The sequence below is a fragment of the Zeus faber genome (assembly GCF_960531495.2).
Source record: "Zeus faber genome assembly, chromosome: 18".
NCBI classification, from domain to species: Eukaryota; Metazoa; Chordata; class Actinopteri; order Zeiformes; family Zeidae; genus Zeus; species Zeus faber.
In genome coordinates, this window is record NC_137210.1 from 19,593,841 (window position 1) to 19,610,312 (window position 16,472).

A 16,472-nucleotide genomic window follows, 5' to 3' on the forward strand; every position below is an offset into this window, starting at 1 on the left:
GGTAAAATCCCCCATGCTTGTGTTTTAAGGTGTCCGGCAGCTAAAGCAAAGGTCAAGTCTCGGTTTTCGACCAGAAACTGTTTTGTGAATGTGCGTGTGTGTGTGTGTGAGTGTGTGTGGGAAAAGTGGTTTAGTGACTAATTGTTTATGAGTATGTGGGTAACCAACAACCAAGCCCTTCCCAAATAGTGTACGTAAGCGTGTGTGTATGTGTGCTGGGTTGGTGTCAGGTGATGTGATAGCTCGAGAACACATTGTTCTTCCAGGTAAGTTCTATTGTGTATTATGTGGGACAAATAAACTGTGTTTTTACCCCCATCACACACACCTTAAAACTGCCCCCATAGAAACACTACAGACGGGATCTAGATAGATAGATAGATAGATAGATAGATAGATAGATAGATAGATAGATAGATAGACCACACAGATAGACAGACAGACAGATAGACCGATAGATGTATGTGGGTGTGTGTGTGTGTATTTCATATCCATCAAAGAGATGATTTATGTGGTCTTTGTAGTTGAAACAGGCAAATACACAGACTGTACACAAACACAACTTGTGCACTCCTTGCGCACGCGCACGCACACACACACACACACACGCCTTATGACTTTAAATGTATCACCGAAACACATTATGTACACAGACCCACACCCACACACAGTCACACATGATCCTCACATTAATAAAGCAGACCCACATTTACATCAAAGACAGAACCCCACACCCACCCACGCATGTACGTGCGCACTAGTGTTTCGTGCGCGCGCGCGCACACACACACACGCATGCAGCAGGCCCTGAGGGAGAAGGTGCTGAAACTGGTTGTGTTGGGTGTTGTCTGCAGCTGGAGCTGGATCTAGTTACTGAGGCACTCCCTAACCTTCAGTTTTATAGTGCGCGCGCGCGCACACACACACACACACACACACACACACACACACACACACACACACACACACACACACACACACACACACACACACACACACACACACACACACACACACACACACACACACACACACACACAACCCAATCTATCAGTTCCATCACGTGCATGGTCCTTACATGCAAAACGTGGAGACTTACTCAAGCACTCACATAAACCCCCTTATTAACAGCCCCAATGATCCACAGGACTCACAGTGAAGTGTGTGTGTGTGCGTGAGAGAGAGAGAGAGAGAGAGAGAGAGAGAGGGGGTGAAGAGATGGATGGAGGGACTCGGTCTCTCTCTCTCCCTCACTCTCGCTCATCCCTCTTTGTCCCTTGCCAACTTTATTTCTCCCGCTTTTACTTTGAATGCAGAGCTGGAGATCTAAAGTCGCCGCACGTGGCCCCAGGGAAGGTCAGGGGCCCAGGGGGGCAGAGGGGAGAGAGAGAGGGAGGTGGCAAAAAGTAAAGTATTGATCATAAAGACGGATTGGGAACACGTTTGGGAAGGGACTGGTCGGGTGGGGGGTTAAGCTTAGACGAAAGGCAGGAGTAGGGAGTTGATGGACGGGGCAAAATGATTGCTCAAGGGCCCTCGGTTCACCACACCCCTGTGGGCCTGTGAGTGGAGGGGGGACGGACGGACACACACACGCAAACGCACACATTTCATCACGCGCCGTGAGCCGACACCACCGCACCAACTGTCAAAGTGAACCAAAAACAGCATCGAACCGAGGCAGACCATAAGCACCGCACAATGGAAGGGCTGGAAAGAGTGTAAAGGTGGGTTCCAGGGAGGCAGACTAGACAGAAAGAAGGAGGGACACGGGAACGGGTGGGATGGACAAGACAGGGGGGAGACAAGGGGAGACAAGGGGAGACAAGGGGAATGGGGATCAGCAGCAGAACAATGGCAACAAGAAAACAAATGGAGGTTACCTTGTGCCTGGGTGCTGCCGGCCAGCAGGCTCCCCAGCAGCAGGATCCACAGGTATGACATCATGGGAACACGGTGTTCCGGCTTCAGACGGACCGGGTCGGGTTCGGACCTGGGTCTCAGGTGGCTCTGGGACTCTCCGAGGCGGGGAGGAGGAGGAGGATGAAGATGATGAGGATGAGTAGGAGGAGGAGGATGATGCTGCCGCTTCCCGCCCTGCTCCGCTTCTGTCCGCGCTCCGGGCTGGAGGCACTGGATAAACGAGGGGGCGGGACCCGAAGTCAAGGTGATTGACAGCTCCTCCGGCCAATTGCTGTGTGTCCTCAAAAGGTTGCGTTTAGGCTCCGCGATCGTGAGACCAGGAGCATGTCGCAACTGCGGCCCATTTATTATGTATATTATTATTATTATTATGATTATTATGATTATTATTATGATTATTAATAATAACGTATTATTAATGTTATTGTTAACGTTATTATATTTATTATTAATAGTTTAATAGTATTGTTATTGTTATTTATTTTATTATTATTATTATTATTATTATTATAATTATTATGCATAATATGTCACGGACAGGGAGGTTCGGTTGCGTCTGGAGTCCGAACCGAGCGCGACGCTGCTTTTATGCGTCGCTCGATCGTTCACCGCGTCGGCGGAAACCATGGTCACCAGTTACCATGGCAACGCTGGGGCTGCCAAATTTAAAGCCCTGTATAGAAAACGTTTCATATAATAAAAATATATATAATAATAATTATACATATAATAAATGATGTAACTGATAATTATAATATCTGAAATTTTACCAACCACTAGTTGTCTATGGTATAGTTGCCATCTAAAATGTGATAATTTCCTAGCACTGACATCGTGATCCTGCAAATATTTATTAAAAACCCGATTTTTTTGTAACCCAGGTAACCACAAACCCAACCCAATCCAACCCACCCCACCAACCTCGGGACATTTTAAGAGATAAACATACCGTGTCTGATGTAATTTGAGGCTATACTAAAACATCCCAAGCCTTTTACAGTGGCACTTAAACAGTATGTTGTGGAGCACTAGGTCCTACTAAGTCGTATCACACTTAAGTTCAACAGATTATTTGTCACATACATACGGTCATACAGTATATGCAGTGAAATGTCAAAATCTCAAGTTATGGATTTAAATTGACAAATTGCCTCGTCCACTGAGAAACTGCATGTTTACCAGCACGTGACACCATGACCTTCTGACGGCCATTTACTTTCTGCCTCGCTTTTCCCATTCCACGTGTACATATTCTTTTAAGTTGACCTGTGGACATTTTACCTTGGAAACAACTCCCACAGAAAACTAAAGACAACTATTTAAACCGTTCTTCTGCCCTAGTCGCTAGGCAGTGAGCTCAACACGTTCCCAAAACTTACCCGAGACAGGAGCTGACTTCAGGTGTTGTTAATGGTAGCGGCGTGAGACGGTGGAACAGCACAAAGTTTAGAGATGAAGGATCAATCTCTTGGCAATAAGTTGTCGTGACGTGAGCAATGAACGGACGGATTCTGCTGCCTCAAGGGCAATAACCGGCAGGATGGAAGGAGACACCGCAACACAATGTGCCTTCCCCCAAATGAAGTGTCGATTTGGATCTCAGAATCTTATTGTGATCATATTGTTGCATATTTATGATGTCACAGTTTTCACATGTCACAAAGGGCGATTGGGAGGGACAGAACTTAAGCGCAGATGAGGCATATAAACGGCCACTGAATAAACAAAACCAATGGAGCTGCAGGATGAAGCGTCCGGTTCACTTACAAGGCGTGGTCACCGGGATTTGCTGATTCTTCAGTGAATTTAACGCTGTCGTTGGGGTTTCCAGTGAAAAGCGCCCCGCCCTTCTCTGGCGTTTGGTGAAATCGACCGTGAGGTTACCGAGGAATGCATTTTCTCCTCACTGCCAAGTTTTATCGTACGATGCCAAAACATCCCATTTAAAATCACCTCCCGTCGCTCTTTCCGCCCGAGCCTTTGTCCAAAATTAAAAAGCACTGCTTAAATAACAAAAAGATTTACAATTTTATTAGTGTGCTGCACAGTGATTTCAGAAACATTAAAACAAATCATTGTATTCTCAACATGTTCGTTATAAAACACGCGCTGGAGCCCCGATCTCGATTGTTTGTCTCATACTGACTTTGGCTTTTTAAATAAACAAAAAGGGGTTTTATGAACCGAAGGGAAATAATTAACTGAGGCACAATAATCTCTGAGCAACCGTCTGCTTAGCAATTACAAATCGAAGGCGAAGAAGATCTAAGATAGTCAAATTATGCACCTCTAACCTCAAACGGCGAGCGGGTCAGAGGGAACATGGTGAAGACACTATCTGTTTTTAAATGAAGGTGCTATTGTAAAAAAAATTAAAAAAAAGGCAGTGCGGTCTTGGTCAATGTAAGGAATGACACTAATGTGCCTGTTTGTTGCACAAGAACACTCTGAGCAAAAAACCAAACTACTACCTGTTCCAAATATCTGTACAACATATACATTGGTCATATGCACTTTGGCATCAGCGCTTATTTTGTGATACACCATATAATGATTGAACAACATTAGGAAATGTTAATACAAATGGAAATGTGTTGCGTCCGGGTGAAGTAACTGGTCCGAGTATTCCCATCTTCCATACTGGCTCCCTCAACAATGTTGTACAGCACTTAAAATGCACCAGCTATATACATATTCTTCCCACAATTAAAATGAATTTCTGAGTTATTACAAATGCTAGCTGGTAAATATCTATGATACAATAAATCCCATACCAAAAAGTGTTCAAACTCCCCCAGGGTTAGCAAAATAAAAAAATAAAAACGCAAATTATTGGCCAAAGTTACTAGCTGTACCCAGTTAAAATGAAGGTAGTGATGACATCTTTGTGAGATGGATGCTGGTCCATCTGCAGAATGTATCCATGAAGGAGACACGATAGTCTGTTGGGAAATGTGCTTTTTGTCCATCTTACCCAGATTCAGACGAGAAGGTCCATAGCAATTTCATCCCTGTGTGTCCTGCACCGAGGTCACCGAGCTAGGCTAGCTGATCCCCTCCGAATCCATGCTAACGCAGTTAGCATGCGGCTCATCGCTATCTCTGCACCGGACACACAGGGATTGTTGTCTGAATCGGGGTGAGACACACAAAACCGGCAAGTCCATTTAAGGACGGAAAGAAGGAAGGAAGAAAAAAAGTACAAACAACCTTGAGGAAAAGGCAACTGTGAGGCAAAGGCAAACAAAGTCAGTTCAACTGGAACTACTTAGTAGTTCCATGTGCAGGCGTCATGGTGGGCTGTGATATGAAGACACTTGGATTTACGAGGCATGAATCGCGTTCAACAGTCAAAAATGGATCAGACTTGATTTCGTCACGTCATCCAACTCTGTGTGTGTGTGTGTGTGTGTGTGTGTGTGTGTGTGTGTGTGTGTGTGTGTGTGTGTGTGTGTGAGAGAGAGCACAGGTACATTTGAGAGGAGTTCTCCGTAGCGTTCAAAATGTTGCAAACAAACTGGAAAGAGTTTGACGATGGCTGAAAGCCCCAAATCTGTCTTCAGCGACTTCATCGGCTATTTGGTAAAGGTGGCGGGGGAGGGGGGTGGGGGCGGAGAGACGCATGGGCTCCAGGACGTCTCACATCTTGTTAAAGCACTCCTTGGCGTTGGACCACACCTGGATTCCCTGAGATGAAAAAAAAAATAATAATAAGTACGAGAAAATGAACAATCCGCAGAAAAACCAACAAGACGCCGAAAGCTGCAGGGCAACAGGGCGACAGCTGATCAGGTTTCTCCGAATCGACCGGGGGGCGGAGAGGATCGGCCGCTCGGCGAGCGCACGCACACGCACACACACACACACACACACACACACACACACACACACAGCGGAGCGCGCAGCATACACAGATGGTGCGCGGCAGATGGGCCCGAGCAGAGGGAAAGCCCCTCCCTGGCCGCGCGGAGCCATTCCTCACCTTCTTGCACATGCTGATCTGCATGATGGCGTAGCTGATGAGCGCCTCCCGCAGATCCCGGTCTTTCTGCTCCTTGAAGCGCTCGATGTCCTCCCAGGCCAGCCGCACAAATTCTCTGCGCCCCCGCATAAACCCCCCCCAAAAGAATCAGCAAGCGCACAAGAAAACACAAACTTGAGAGGACGGGGAGGAACACACACGGACATTTTTTCCCTCCCGTTCTCCCCCCCCCGCCCGGGCGAAAGGTACCGCGCCACAACAATGTGACGTGGAGTCACCGCAGCTAAATGACTCCACCCGTGGTTCACGCCGTAGCCGCCTCGTGACGAGGCTCATCACATCGAATGCAAACTACTAAGGCTAACTATATGCAGTGTACAAAGTCACATCGTTAGGATATACCGGTTGAAAGCCATCATCTCGTAAAGTTAGCCAACAGGTTTACCAACTAGGGATGCGCCGATTGCAATTTCCTTGGCCGATTCCAATTTCCTTGGCCGATTCCTTTTTTTTTTTTTTTTTTTTTTAAGTCTTTAAGCCTGCAGATTCCGATTTTTATTCAATTGTATGTACCTCGTACAACACTGACTGTTAAATAGCTTTTACATTGTCGTCCAGCCATTTTGAGTGTCTATCCGTGGTCGGAGAAATCACATTTCCTCATCATTTGGTCTCATTGGGTATATCTGCTGAACGTCAATGACGAACACATCACGTGATCTGACCCTGTGTTTATCAGTGTACATTTTTCACTGTGGAACAATAATCGAACATGGAACGGTCACTGAGCGCCAATAAAATGGGACAGTCACCAAGTTTCAGTATAATTCAACCTGTAACTGAGTTGTAGGACACAACATACAACAACATGGAAATGTCTTTCACTTTTAAGTGCGTATATACCTCTCTATTATATTGACATGGTACTTGCCATTCCAAAATAAATTGCAATAATTGCGAAAAATAATTCATAATAATAACCTTAAGTGCTCCTTCGCTCACCGTGCATTAAACCGATTGAATCAAATGGAAAGACTGTTTTTTTTTGAGTGACTAGTCAAGAACCGAGTCTCGAAAAAAGAGTCGAACCGTTCACCAGACGTGCACTACGCTGCGCCGCAGTGAGAGCGACAGATAAATAATTGATCCATTTGTCTTTGTTTACCGTGAAGTACCTCCAAAAGTCGTAGCATCTGGTTCAATCCGAGGGATTTAGTTGAAATACGAGATAAGTGTACGGTATTGATTTGTATTTATTGATTGTTTTCCATAATTAAATCACCATAATATCTTTTTTTTGCCTCGTTTCAGCTGGCATTTTTTGTACCTGCATAATTTGACCAAGAACTGCATGGTTGGTACACAAAATTTGTGAAGGGTGGCAGGTCCGCTGTACATAAATAACTTCAGCGTAGCCGACCTATGAACAACTCATGAAAACAACCATTTACTGTGTATACGTTTTGTGTATACCTTTATAAATATTGCACATTTCAGCTGTGCCATTGAGGAAGGAGAAATTGAAATGGTGAAAAGGCCATTTTTAGAACAAAAACAAAAGTTTTGAAATAATCAAAACGCCACAGTAATATCATCACAGCATGATAAACAGGAAAACTGACACATTAAGTGATATTTCAGGTGGGCAAGATGGCCGTCTTATCATAAGATAGAGGTGATGCGGCTTTGTCTTTACATTGTTGCTGGAAGCCTACATTAGAACCGTGTCCTCATGCACTCAGAGAGAAGGAGTCATATACAAGTACCTGCACTCAGTGTTTTTGTCCAAGACGCCCTCCTCTCCCTCCTGGATGCTGAGGTTCAGCGCTGCAAGGCGGCTCTCCCGCTGCTCCTGGCTCTCCTGGCCAAACAGCTTACTGGTCACTGCCTTCAGAGAGAACACACGCACGGCCTACACACACAGGCAGGCACACACAGGCAGGCAGGCAGGCGCACACACACACACACACACACACACACACACACACACACACACACACACACACACACACACACACACACACACACACACACACACACACACACACACACACACACACACACACACACACACACACACGATCGATAAGCCTCCTCTCTCCATGCTGGGATCTGCTTGTTGGTAAAGAGCAAACTGTGAATTTTCCCTGTTTCTTTGATCTGTGTTTTCTTCAAAAAAGGACAAATTAATGAATCAATGAAGGAAAAGCTCTGTTGACACTGCACGCACTTTACTACACTGCACGTACACCACGGTTCCCATCAAAAATGGCTATTGAATATATATTGCGAGCTACTACTACTATAGCTCACTATATACAGCATAAACAGTTATCTCGTGAGGATATACTGCATCTCGTAAAGTTACCAACATGTTTACCAACTACAGATGCACCGTTTGCTCATATTTAACTTTATATCCGTGATCGGAGATATCACATCATCTTATCATTTGGTCTCATTGAATATCTGACGTACGTCAGATAAAAATGACAAACACATCAGGTTATCTGATGACGCTCACGCGACACAACAGCTGCACATAGGGACCACCGCTGCAATTTTCAGTCACCACAATAGTGAGATTGCTGATGTTGACACCGTGTTTATTATTGTTCATTATTCACTACTGAACAATAATAGAACATGGAACCGTCCCTCTGTCGCTGAGTTCCAATTAAATTAAATACAACATGGAACAGTTTCGTTTTTTTTAGCGCAGCTTCAGCTGTCATTTTGTACCTGCTGATTTGACCGAGTTGCGTGGTTGGTACACAAAATGCGTGCAGGTTGACAGGTCTGCAGCGTGCCTTTAAATGTTACGGTGAGTTAATAACAGGGATAAACAGATACCTGCCTCATGTGCTCACACTCATAAAAACCTTGGATGTGTAAACCACATGCCATCCTAAAACGTCATCAATCATCAGGAGTACTACTTTGTTTGTTTAAACGTGATCACAGTTTCATGTTATTTATTATATACCACTTATATATTACATACTATTGTTATAAAAGTAGTGAATATTGAATTATTATTATTACCATTACCAATAATAATAATGTCAACAATAATAATAAACAGTGTCTTAGTGTATATCAGTGTTCTAACTATTTTTGTATTACTGAAAATTTGAAGATCACAATTTATTTTTTATTTGTATTTTTTTATTTGAAAATATATTTCTTCACTGTTTTGTTCTGGCAAAAAATGTGTATGTGTGTGTGTGTGTGTGTGTGTGTGTGTGTGTGTGTGTGTGTGTGTGTGTGTGTGTGTCTCACCCCGACCGTCAGCTCGTCTCTCTGCTGTTTCTTGGCAGCCAGGTCCTGGATCGCCATCTCTAGTTCGTACTGCGTCGACTCATGTTTTTTGCACACTGACCTACACACACACACGCGATAAGGTCAGGTGTCCGTTTTTTTAGTCTTTAGAGTTTTAAATCTTCTTATTTGTTAGATTCACACCCACACCTGAGAGAGTCTGTGTAGAAGAGGTATTCTTTAAGTTGGTCGGCATAGTGTTCCTCTTCCTCCAAAATATCATCCACTGATGAAGCGTACCTACACACACACACACGCACGCACGCACGCACACACACACAATTAAAAGCCAAACTGTTGTTTTGACAGTGAGTGTGTAATATGACTCTTCCTTACGTGTCCATGTGGTGGCCTGCACTCTGAAGTCCGTCTCCCATCTCCTTCTCAATAGCGCTCCACTCACTAGAATCACAGCCCAAAATAGTCACGTTAAAATCAAAACGTAACTTTACCAGTTTGAAAGTCTTTATATCAGCAAAAGGAAATGGAAAAATGTATCAGTGTCATCTCCTAAACAGTTGTGCAGCATTTAAAACAGACCACCAGCTGTATATCTTCATATCTATTTGTACATCTTTTGGCCTCGCGCCGTCTTTAGAAAATACTTGTAATAAAATATAAGGGAAAAAAAAAAAGGAACATGGAATTGAACTTCATTCATTATGTAGAGGTACTAAGCTGGCAACCTCACTAGCTCTACATAATTAATATGAAGGTAGTGAAGATGCATTTGTAGGTGGGACATTACCATTTCATATTCGCTTCAGTGACATCAGTGTGTCAAATGTTTTGTGTGTGTACAAGGTAGATAAATATAACATAGTACCAGAGCCTTTTATTTGGCCCATCTGTTTTCTCTTTGGCAAGTTTGGCCTGGTTAAAATGTACTTACGCCCAAATACAATTTTGATTTCATTTTGAGACACGTGAATGTAGAAGAAATATATTTTATAATATATAACTATCTGAAACAGTCCAAAGCAGTCGCACGTGGCACAATCTTGGGAAATTGGCATAATTTAAAAAAGAAGAAGCGCAAAAAAGCTTTTCTGCACTTGTCGTTTCATAAGTATTGCATGTGACAGCTGTTTGAACCAAAAACAAAACGCCCACCATCTTCACCACCGATTTGCACTCAACCAGTTCGACGACATAGGAGTGTCGCCTACCTGAAGATTCTGCCATAGTTCCCGTGAACCTTGTAGACGCCGTACATCCTGTCGGCGACTCTCTGTAGGACAGATTTAAAAAAACAAAACAAGTTCCTCTAACGAGTTCTCAGTAAACATAGAAATAATAATTAAATTATAATACATATAATAAATAAATTACAATATTACTAATATTAGTAATATTACTAATAATTACTAAATATAACATGAATGGTAATATTAACACAGTGTCTTTGGTGCAGGCATACATTTTCCACGATAACAGTGTAGCCTTAAATTCTGTATATTGATATGAAATCAACAAAGAAGGACCCATGCAAACAACCAAAAACCAATGTTCACTGGCATTAAACTGTGCATGCAGGCAGACTCACCGCTCGCACCCTGAGCATTTGGGCGACGATGGTGCCCAATTCGTCACTGTAGTGCTTCAGATCTGTGAATCGCCTTGGCAACACAATAAAGACAGGCTATTCAGTGGATATCTACCTGATCTCTTATGTTTGTGTGCAAAGACATTATGTTGACTTGGCACACAATTACAACAACATTTTAGTGCTGATAGCGTGATCAGGCAATGTAACGGCCAAATTTCAATAAGAAGACAACTGGAAGATTATGTCAACTTGCATGACGTTTGCCTGAAGATGCCAAATGACAAAATATAACTCATGGGCCACCTGATGAATCAAAACTATAGTTCAATACAAAATTAAATAAGAGAGGTGCATTTAAATGTGATGTGAAATTTATGTCATGTATAAAAATGTAAATGTCACTTCAAATTTGAAAATAACAAGTTTTTCATCATTTAATTTCCCTCCAATTAGTTAATTTAATGAATTTTAAATCTATTTGACTCTCCCATTTATCATTTGCATGTTTTTGTTTTTTTTAACTCCCCATGTTTACTATTTTCACATTTACTCATTAATATATTTCCCATTTCCCATGCAGAATGTCATATTATCCTCGTTGATTATATGATAATGACGGCATATCGATACATCACTGTCAATATGCACAAGTAGTGCATAATTACCTGTCTGAGAATAGTAATACCATATTTGGCCACTAGATGTCACTCGGGTAGTGATGAGTTCTCTTATGGTCAATTCTGTATGATCTGTATGTCATATTTACTAATATTGTTTATAAAGATAATTTGCCTCGATAGATACATATGCTTAAATTATTATGGATATGGAAAGTTCTTCCTGCACAGTAGGAGGGGGAAGTTGTGGAACAAGCATCCAAAATGCAATCTATAAGCATGCACAAACATGCGTCATGAAAGTTAAGCTGTCATGTCAACTTATGATATAGATATTCCGGTTAGCTTTTCCAGTTCATAGTCAACATTTGAATAGATTTTTATTCAGCCTCCGCCCTCCTGCTTTATAATACTAGTCTATACGCAATACACTTGTAGACAGTAGCCCATTCAATTATGTTTTTGATCCATCAATTACCATATAGCTGACTTATGTTTGTTGGACTCCATATGTGTAGACTTAATTCAGGAAAAACACTACTACATTGCTGCATTAAAGACCTACTTGTCTGGGTTCTTGATTCTAAACATAGCGCTCAAAGACTTGAGTATGGAGTCAGCCTGGAAGGGAGAGAACACACACACAGAAAATGTACAGTTGACATTTTGAATACCGCCAGCGGTTGAACAGAGTCTGTGAATAGGTGATTTCTTGATGAACAAGTTTTGGCATCATGAATAAAAACTATTGAGAGGGAGTCTCTGCTTTAGTTCTGTCTGAAGACCTTTTTACAAAATATGGTTAATTAGTACCTACAGGGCACCATGGAGAGAGAACTTTTGAGATTGCAAAAAATGATATAAATGCTGACGGAATAAGGCCAGGGTTGAAAAACAGCGAACCTAGCCTTTAATGAATCAATTTTTTTTTTTCCCCCATTTAGAACACAATACATGACCAAGAGGGAGACACTTCAATCAGTGTATCTCATCCAGGGGAGGAAAAGCAGCATGGAGTGAAGAACTAACTACCTTGGCCTGGAAGCCCGTCTCCAGCACCGCCTCCCGCCATCCTTTCTCCTGAGGAAAAGTCAAGAGACCCGGAGGACAATGATAATGAGGATGCAAATGGAGGTTGGTTTTGTATGCTCAGGGAAAGAGATGCATTTGTGTGTGTGTGTGTGTGCGTCTGTGTGTGTATAGACCTCTGTAAGAAAAAGGAAGAAAATCTTGTCAGTGGAGAGGACAGGATGTGACGCAACGCGAAGCAGGAAGTTCTCCAAGCCGACTCGCCGTCTCTCCACAAAGTCAGGGTCCAGGTTGTCGGCTGACAGTTTGTGCCAAACAAACTCTGCCTGGAGGGGAGAAGAACCAGCAACCACTGAGAATCGCCTAATGTAGGGACCAGAGCATGCGGTGGGTATTGCTCTGGCTGATTGCCAGTCTTGTTTTGTAAAGTAGAATGGGCCGCTGGAACATGAGAACAGTGGGAAAAGACCAGGAAAAAGTTTGAATCGTAAGCAAAGTAGTAGTTATACAAATCAAAGAATACAGCGCTGGTAATATTATCTCCACGGGAGATTTACACTTCAAGTGAAATTACATTTTCTTTCTTTTTGATTATTTGGAAACAAGTCCAAATGTGTCTGGGCAACTACAGGTCAATCACCTTCCCCTCTGAGAAAAAAAGGCAGAGGAACGAAAAGGGAATACAAATGTTTTATCCATTTCATGTATCTATCTATCTATGTCATTAAACCATTTCTCTCTTGCTGAGGTTCTATTGAAAAAAGTAGCACGACACAGTGCAGCACACACTGCAATCTGACCTGACCACAATAGAGACGTGATGGTAAGCGGAGTGTGGGAATTATCTGACGCGACATAAGCACATGAACGGGGGTCGATGACGTGCATTTCCATGTGAGTGTGCGCGCGCACACACACACACACACACACACACACACACACACACACACACACACACACACACACACACACACACACACACACACACACACACACACACACACACACACACACACACACACACACGTAACTGTACAAACTGATGCACTTTTGGCATATCCCATGTTTGTTTTCTAGTTATTTTTGTATTCTACAATGTGGTGATATTAAAAAATGAAAATGATTTTGTGATGACTGTGATTGAGCACTATTTCGGGTGCAATATTGCAGCTATTCATGGCTACTCTGGCACGGCGGCGGAAAAGTCGGTCCATCTGTCTCTCACTCACCCGTTTCTCTGGCAGTGGTGGAATCACAACGTATGAGTAAGTGACCAGGAGGTAGGTCCTGAGCAGCTCAAACTCACTGTAGCGTCTCCACAGAGAGTCAGCTGCAGCCACACACCCCTCTGGAGCAGCTTCTGCTGGCCTACAGGTAGGGAGAGGAAAAAAAACTTGCAAACATTGGGTCTGTTCTCATTGGCAGGGACACTTCTTATGAGCATGGTGCACATTTAGTAACTTCAGCTTGTTCCGTTTTTGTTTTGCTCTTCTCTGCTAGCACCGAACACACTTACGCGTGATCCTACCCTGAGTAGGGGGCAATTCAAAGTTTCCTTGAAATGTAGCCACATTAAGAAACCCAGTTAGGATGTATACTATGCTTCATACCATAATAAGATAGACCTGGGTAGTCATGTTTCCTTAAAACGCTAACTACATAGGAAACATATGAGAAAAGAGAGAGACACTGTAATACTCTCTGTATGGAATATTTACCATGTCTTCCCATTTGTTTCAGGGTTACAGCAACAGTGCCGTGGAATTGCACTAAGCACGTTAAATAGTTGGAATAATGCACTGCCGCATGCAACGATTGCTGAACCTGCATACAAGTCACAGGCAGGTGATCTGCAAGCTTAGACGTAGACACACAAAAACACAACCAAAAGCTCCATTCAATTTAAATGTGCTTAGCAAGGAAATAAATTAGGATCACTTCATCAACATCCGTGCATGACTACCATTTGCAATAAGGAGCGTATTCAACTGGCTTGCAGATTTCAGTATGCACATCTCAACCAAGCCTGCTTGAAAAACATTGCCTGGAATTACCGTGTTTCAATGAGGTAGACGGTATAGGTTTCCAACATGTTAACCGCATTCCTTCCGGTTCTCTTTTCGGCCTCGGCCACATTTATCTCCATCTTTCTCAGGAGTGCAGTTTCTCTCTCCACCATCTACACAGCAAAGAAAGGAGAACGGCACATAGGGTGCAGGTTGAGTCAGACAGAATCAATTAAAGGGATCAATATATTGACAGTAGAAAAGGCCATCAGAGGCAAACCACCTTCCATGCTACGGATTAAAATAGAATTGTAAATGACTTTGTTATCATGTCACAGGCCCCAGGTCCTGTAAATATATGGCCTTATGGGTTGTGCCGAGCCCCAGATCATATCCAAGAATATCCCCCAATCCAAAAATCTGATACCAAGAGCAATTCTAATGTCGATATTAAAGGAGACTTTGATACCTACTTTTTGAAACACAGAAGCATGTTAGGTGTCTGCAATTTGGAGAAAACATTTCATCGTTGATTCACCGTTATGCCCACTATCACCACTTCACTTCCCGAGGTCCACATAGAAACAGTACAGATAAATACATACACACACACACACACACACAATGAAACAACAAATTTGCTTGCCGTAAACAATAAAAACAATAAATAAATAGGCTCGTATCCATCTATATGTGTGTTTATCCATCCATCCCTCCATCCCTCCACAAAAGACACGTGAAGATCACAAGACAGCACCAGCCAATCACCTAACACCGGAAAAAAAAAAAAACTTTGGAGAGAAAGAAAAACAAGTGCTCCAAAAAGTGCTGAGTTTAAGAGAAAAACACAACGGCCCCACGGCAGTATACCTGGGACCAATAGATATGAGTTACGGATACATTATACATACAATATATATCCAATGTGCTGCAGAAGTCTTGAAACAGTGAAATACACATGACAGCGAGCGGGCTGCTAGCTAGTGCTAACACTAGATGCGGGGCCGAGCAGGGAAAGTTTACAGCAGGAAAGGAAGGGAAGTGGGGGGGGGGGGGCGGGACGGTTCGGAAACCCACGACATAACTTCACGAAGAAAACAAGACGAACTGTACCGTGTTAATAATATTGTTCTCCGATTCCGCCGACGTCAGGTCCGTGTTACCGATCACGGCCACCCCGTCTCCGCCGCAGTCTGCCATCGTCCTGAGTCCCTCGCTGCGTTCACGTCGCGCGGGAAATCGCGGTTTCGACAGCCTACTGGCGCCCCACAACTTGGAGGTGTTGTTCTGTTCTGTTTGACCTCTGTATGTTGCAACTTTTTTTTTTTTACATTCTACTGTAAAGTGAATTACCTTCCAGTTATTGGATTTTTAAGTAATCAAATAATGAATAAGTTTAGTGCCATACCAGAATTTCCCTTTATTCAAATCAATGTGTTAGATGTATAACATTAATGATATCCTTAATATCAATTGTATTAATTTGATTCATTATATATAGGCTATTATCTACCTATATCGAGGTATAAAACAAAACTCCTGATTTCACAAACAGTGTCAACTACTACGACTAACTAACTGGCTAACGTGACCTGCCCTTCCAAGTTGGACGCTCGTAGTTCCATCTCTCCCATGTGACATGAATGCCGCACCACTGTGTTGCGTTGTCAGCTGGCAAGACACTTGACGCGTGCGCAGTTCAGTGTCGCTCAAAAAAAACTTTTCGTTTTTGAACTTCTGCAAAAACGTTTTCCGCAGAGCGATATATTTAAACATAAATGTATTATATATTTTTTCTAATGTTTTTATATTTTTTATAAAATGTTTTATAATATATATTATTCGTATATTGTGAGGATGATGATGCTGATGATGAGGGTTCATATTATTATTATTATTATTATTATTATTATTATTATTATTAATAATAATAATAATAATAATATTAGCGGGCTGATAATAATGGTTATTGTACTTTATTATTATTATTTGCCTTGGCATTTTTCGGGCTTAAAGTGTCCGGAACACGACAACCGCTGGTCCCA

General features: G+C 42.6%; 2 protein-coding genes across 2 annotated transcripts in view; both read right to left on the reverse strand.

Moving 5' to 3' along the window:
• The window catches only part of LOC307243911 (uncharacterized protein), a gene marked incomplete at its 5' end in the record, with an annotated part of 26,208 nt that extends 23,658 nt beyond the window's left edge, over positions 1 to 2,550 (reverse strand). The window contains 2 exons of the mRNA XM_080018881.1: positions 1,884 to 2,133; positions 2,458 to 2,550. Coding sequence (XP_079875007.1) covers positions 1,884 to 2,133; positions 2,458 to 2,550 — 343 coding nt within the window. The remainder of the gene's footprint in view (positions 1 to 1,883; positions 2,134 to 2,457) is intronic.
• Positions 2,551 to 3,927: 1,377 nt separating this feature from the next.
• LOC307244565 (sorting nexin-4-like) lies at positions 3,928 to 15,664 on the reverse strand. Its single transcript, XM_080019792.1, has 14 exons — positions 15,541 to 15,664; positions 14,476 to 14,600; positions 13,651 to 13,789; positions 12,598 to 12,747; positions 12,425 to 12,472; positions 11,958 to 12,013; positions 10,773 to 10,845; positions 10,396 to 10,457; positions 9,563 to 9,628; positions 9,377 to 9,466; positions 9,188 to 9,287; positions 7,672 to 7,817; positions 5,906 to 6,020; positions 3,928 to 5,610 (listed from the first exon to the last, which is right to left on the reverse strand). Exons 1-14 carry the CDS (start codon positions 15,625 to 15,627, stop codon positions 5,563 to 5,565), a joined length of 1,305 nt encoding a protein of 434 aa, XP_079875918.1. The 5' UTR covers positions 15,628 to 15,664; the 3' UTR covers positions 3,928 to 5,562.
• Between the last annotated feature and the right edge of the window lie 808 nt (positions 15,665 to 16,472).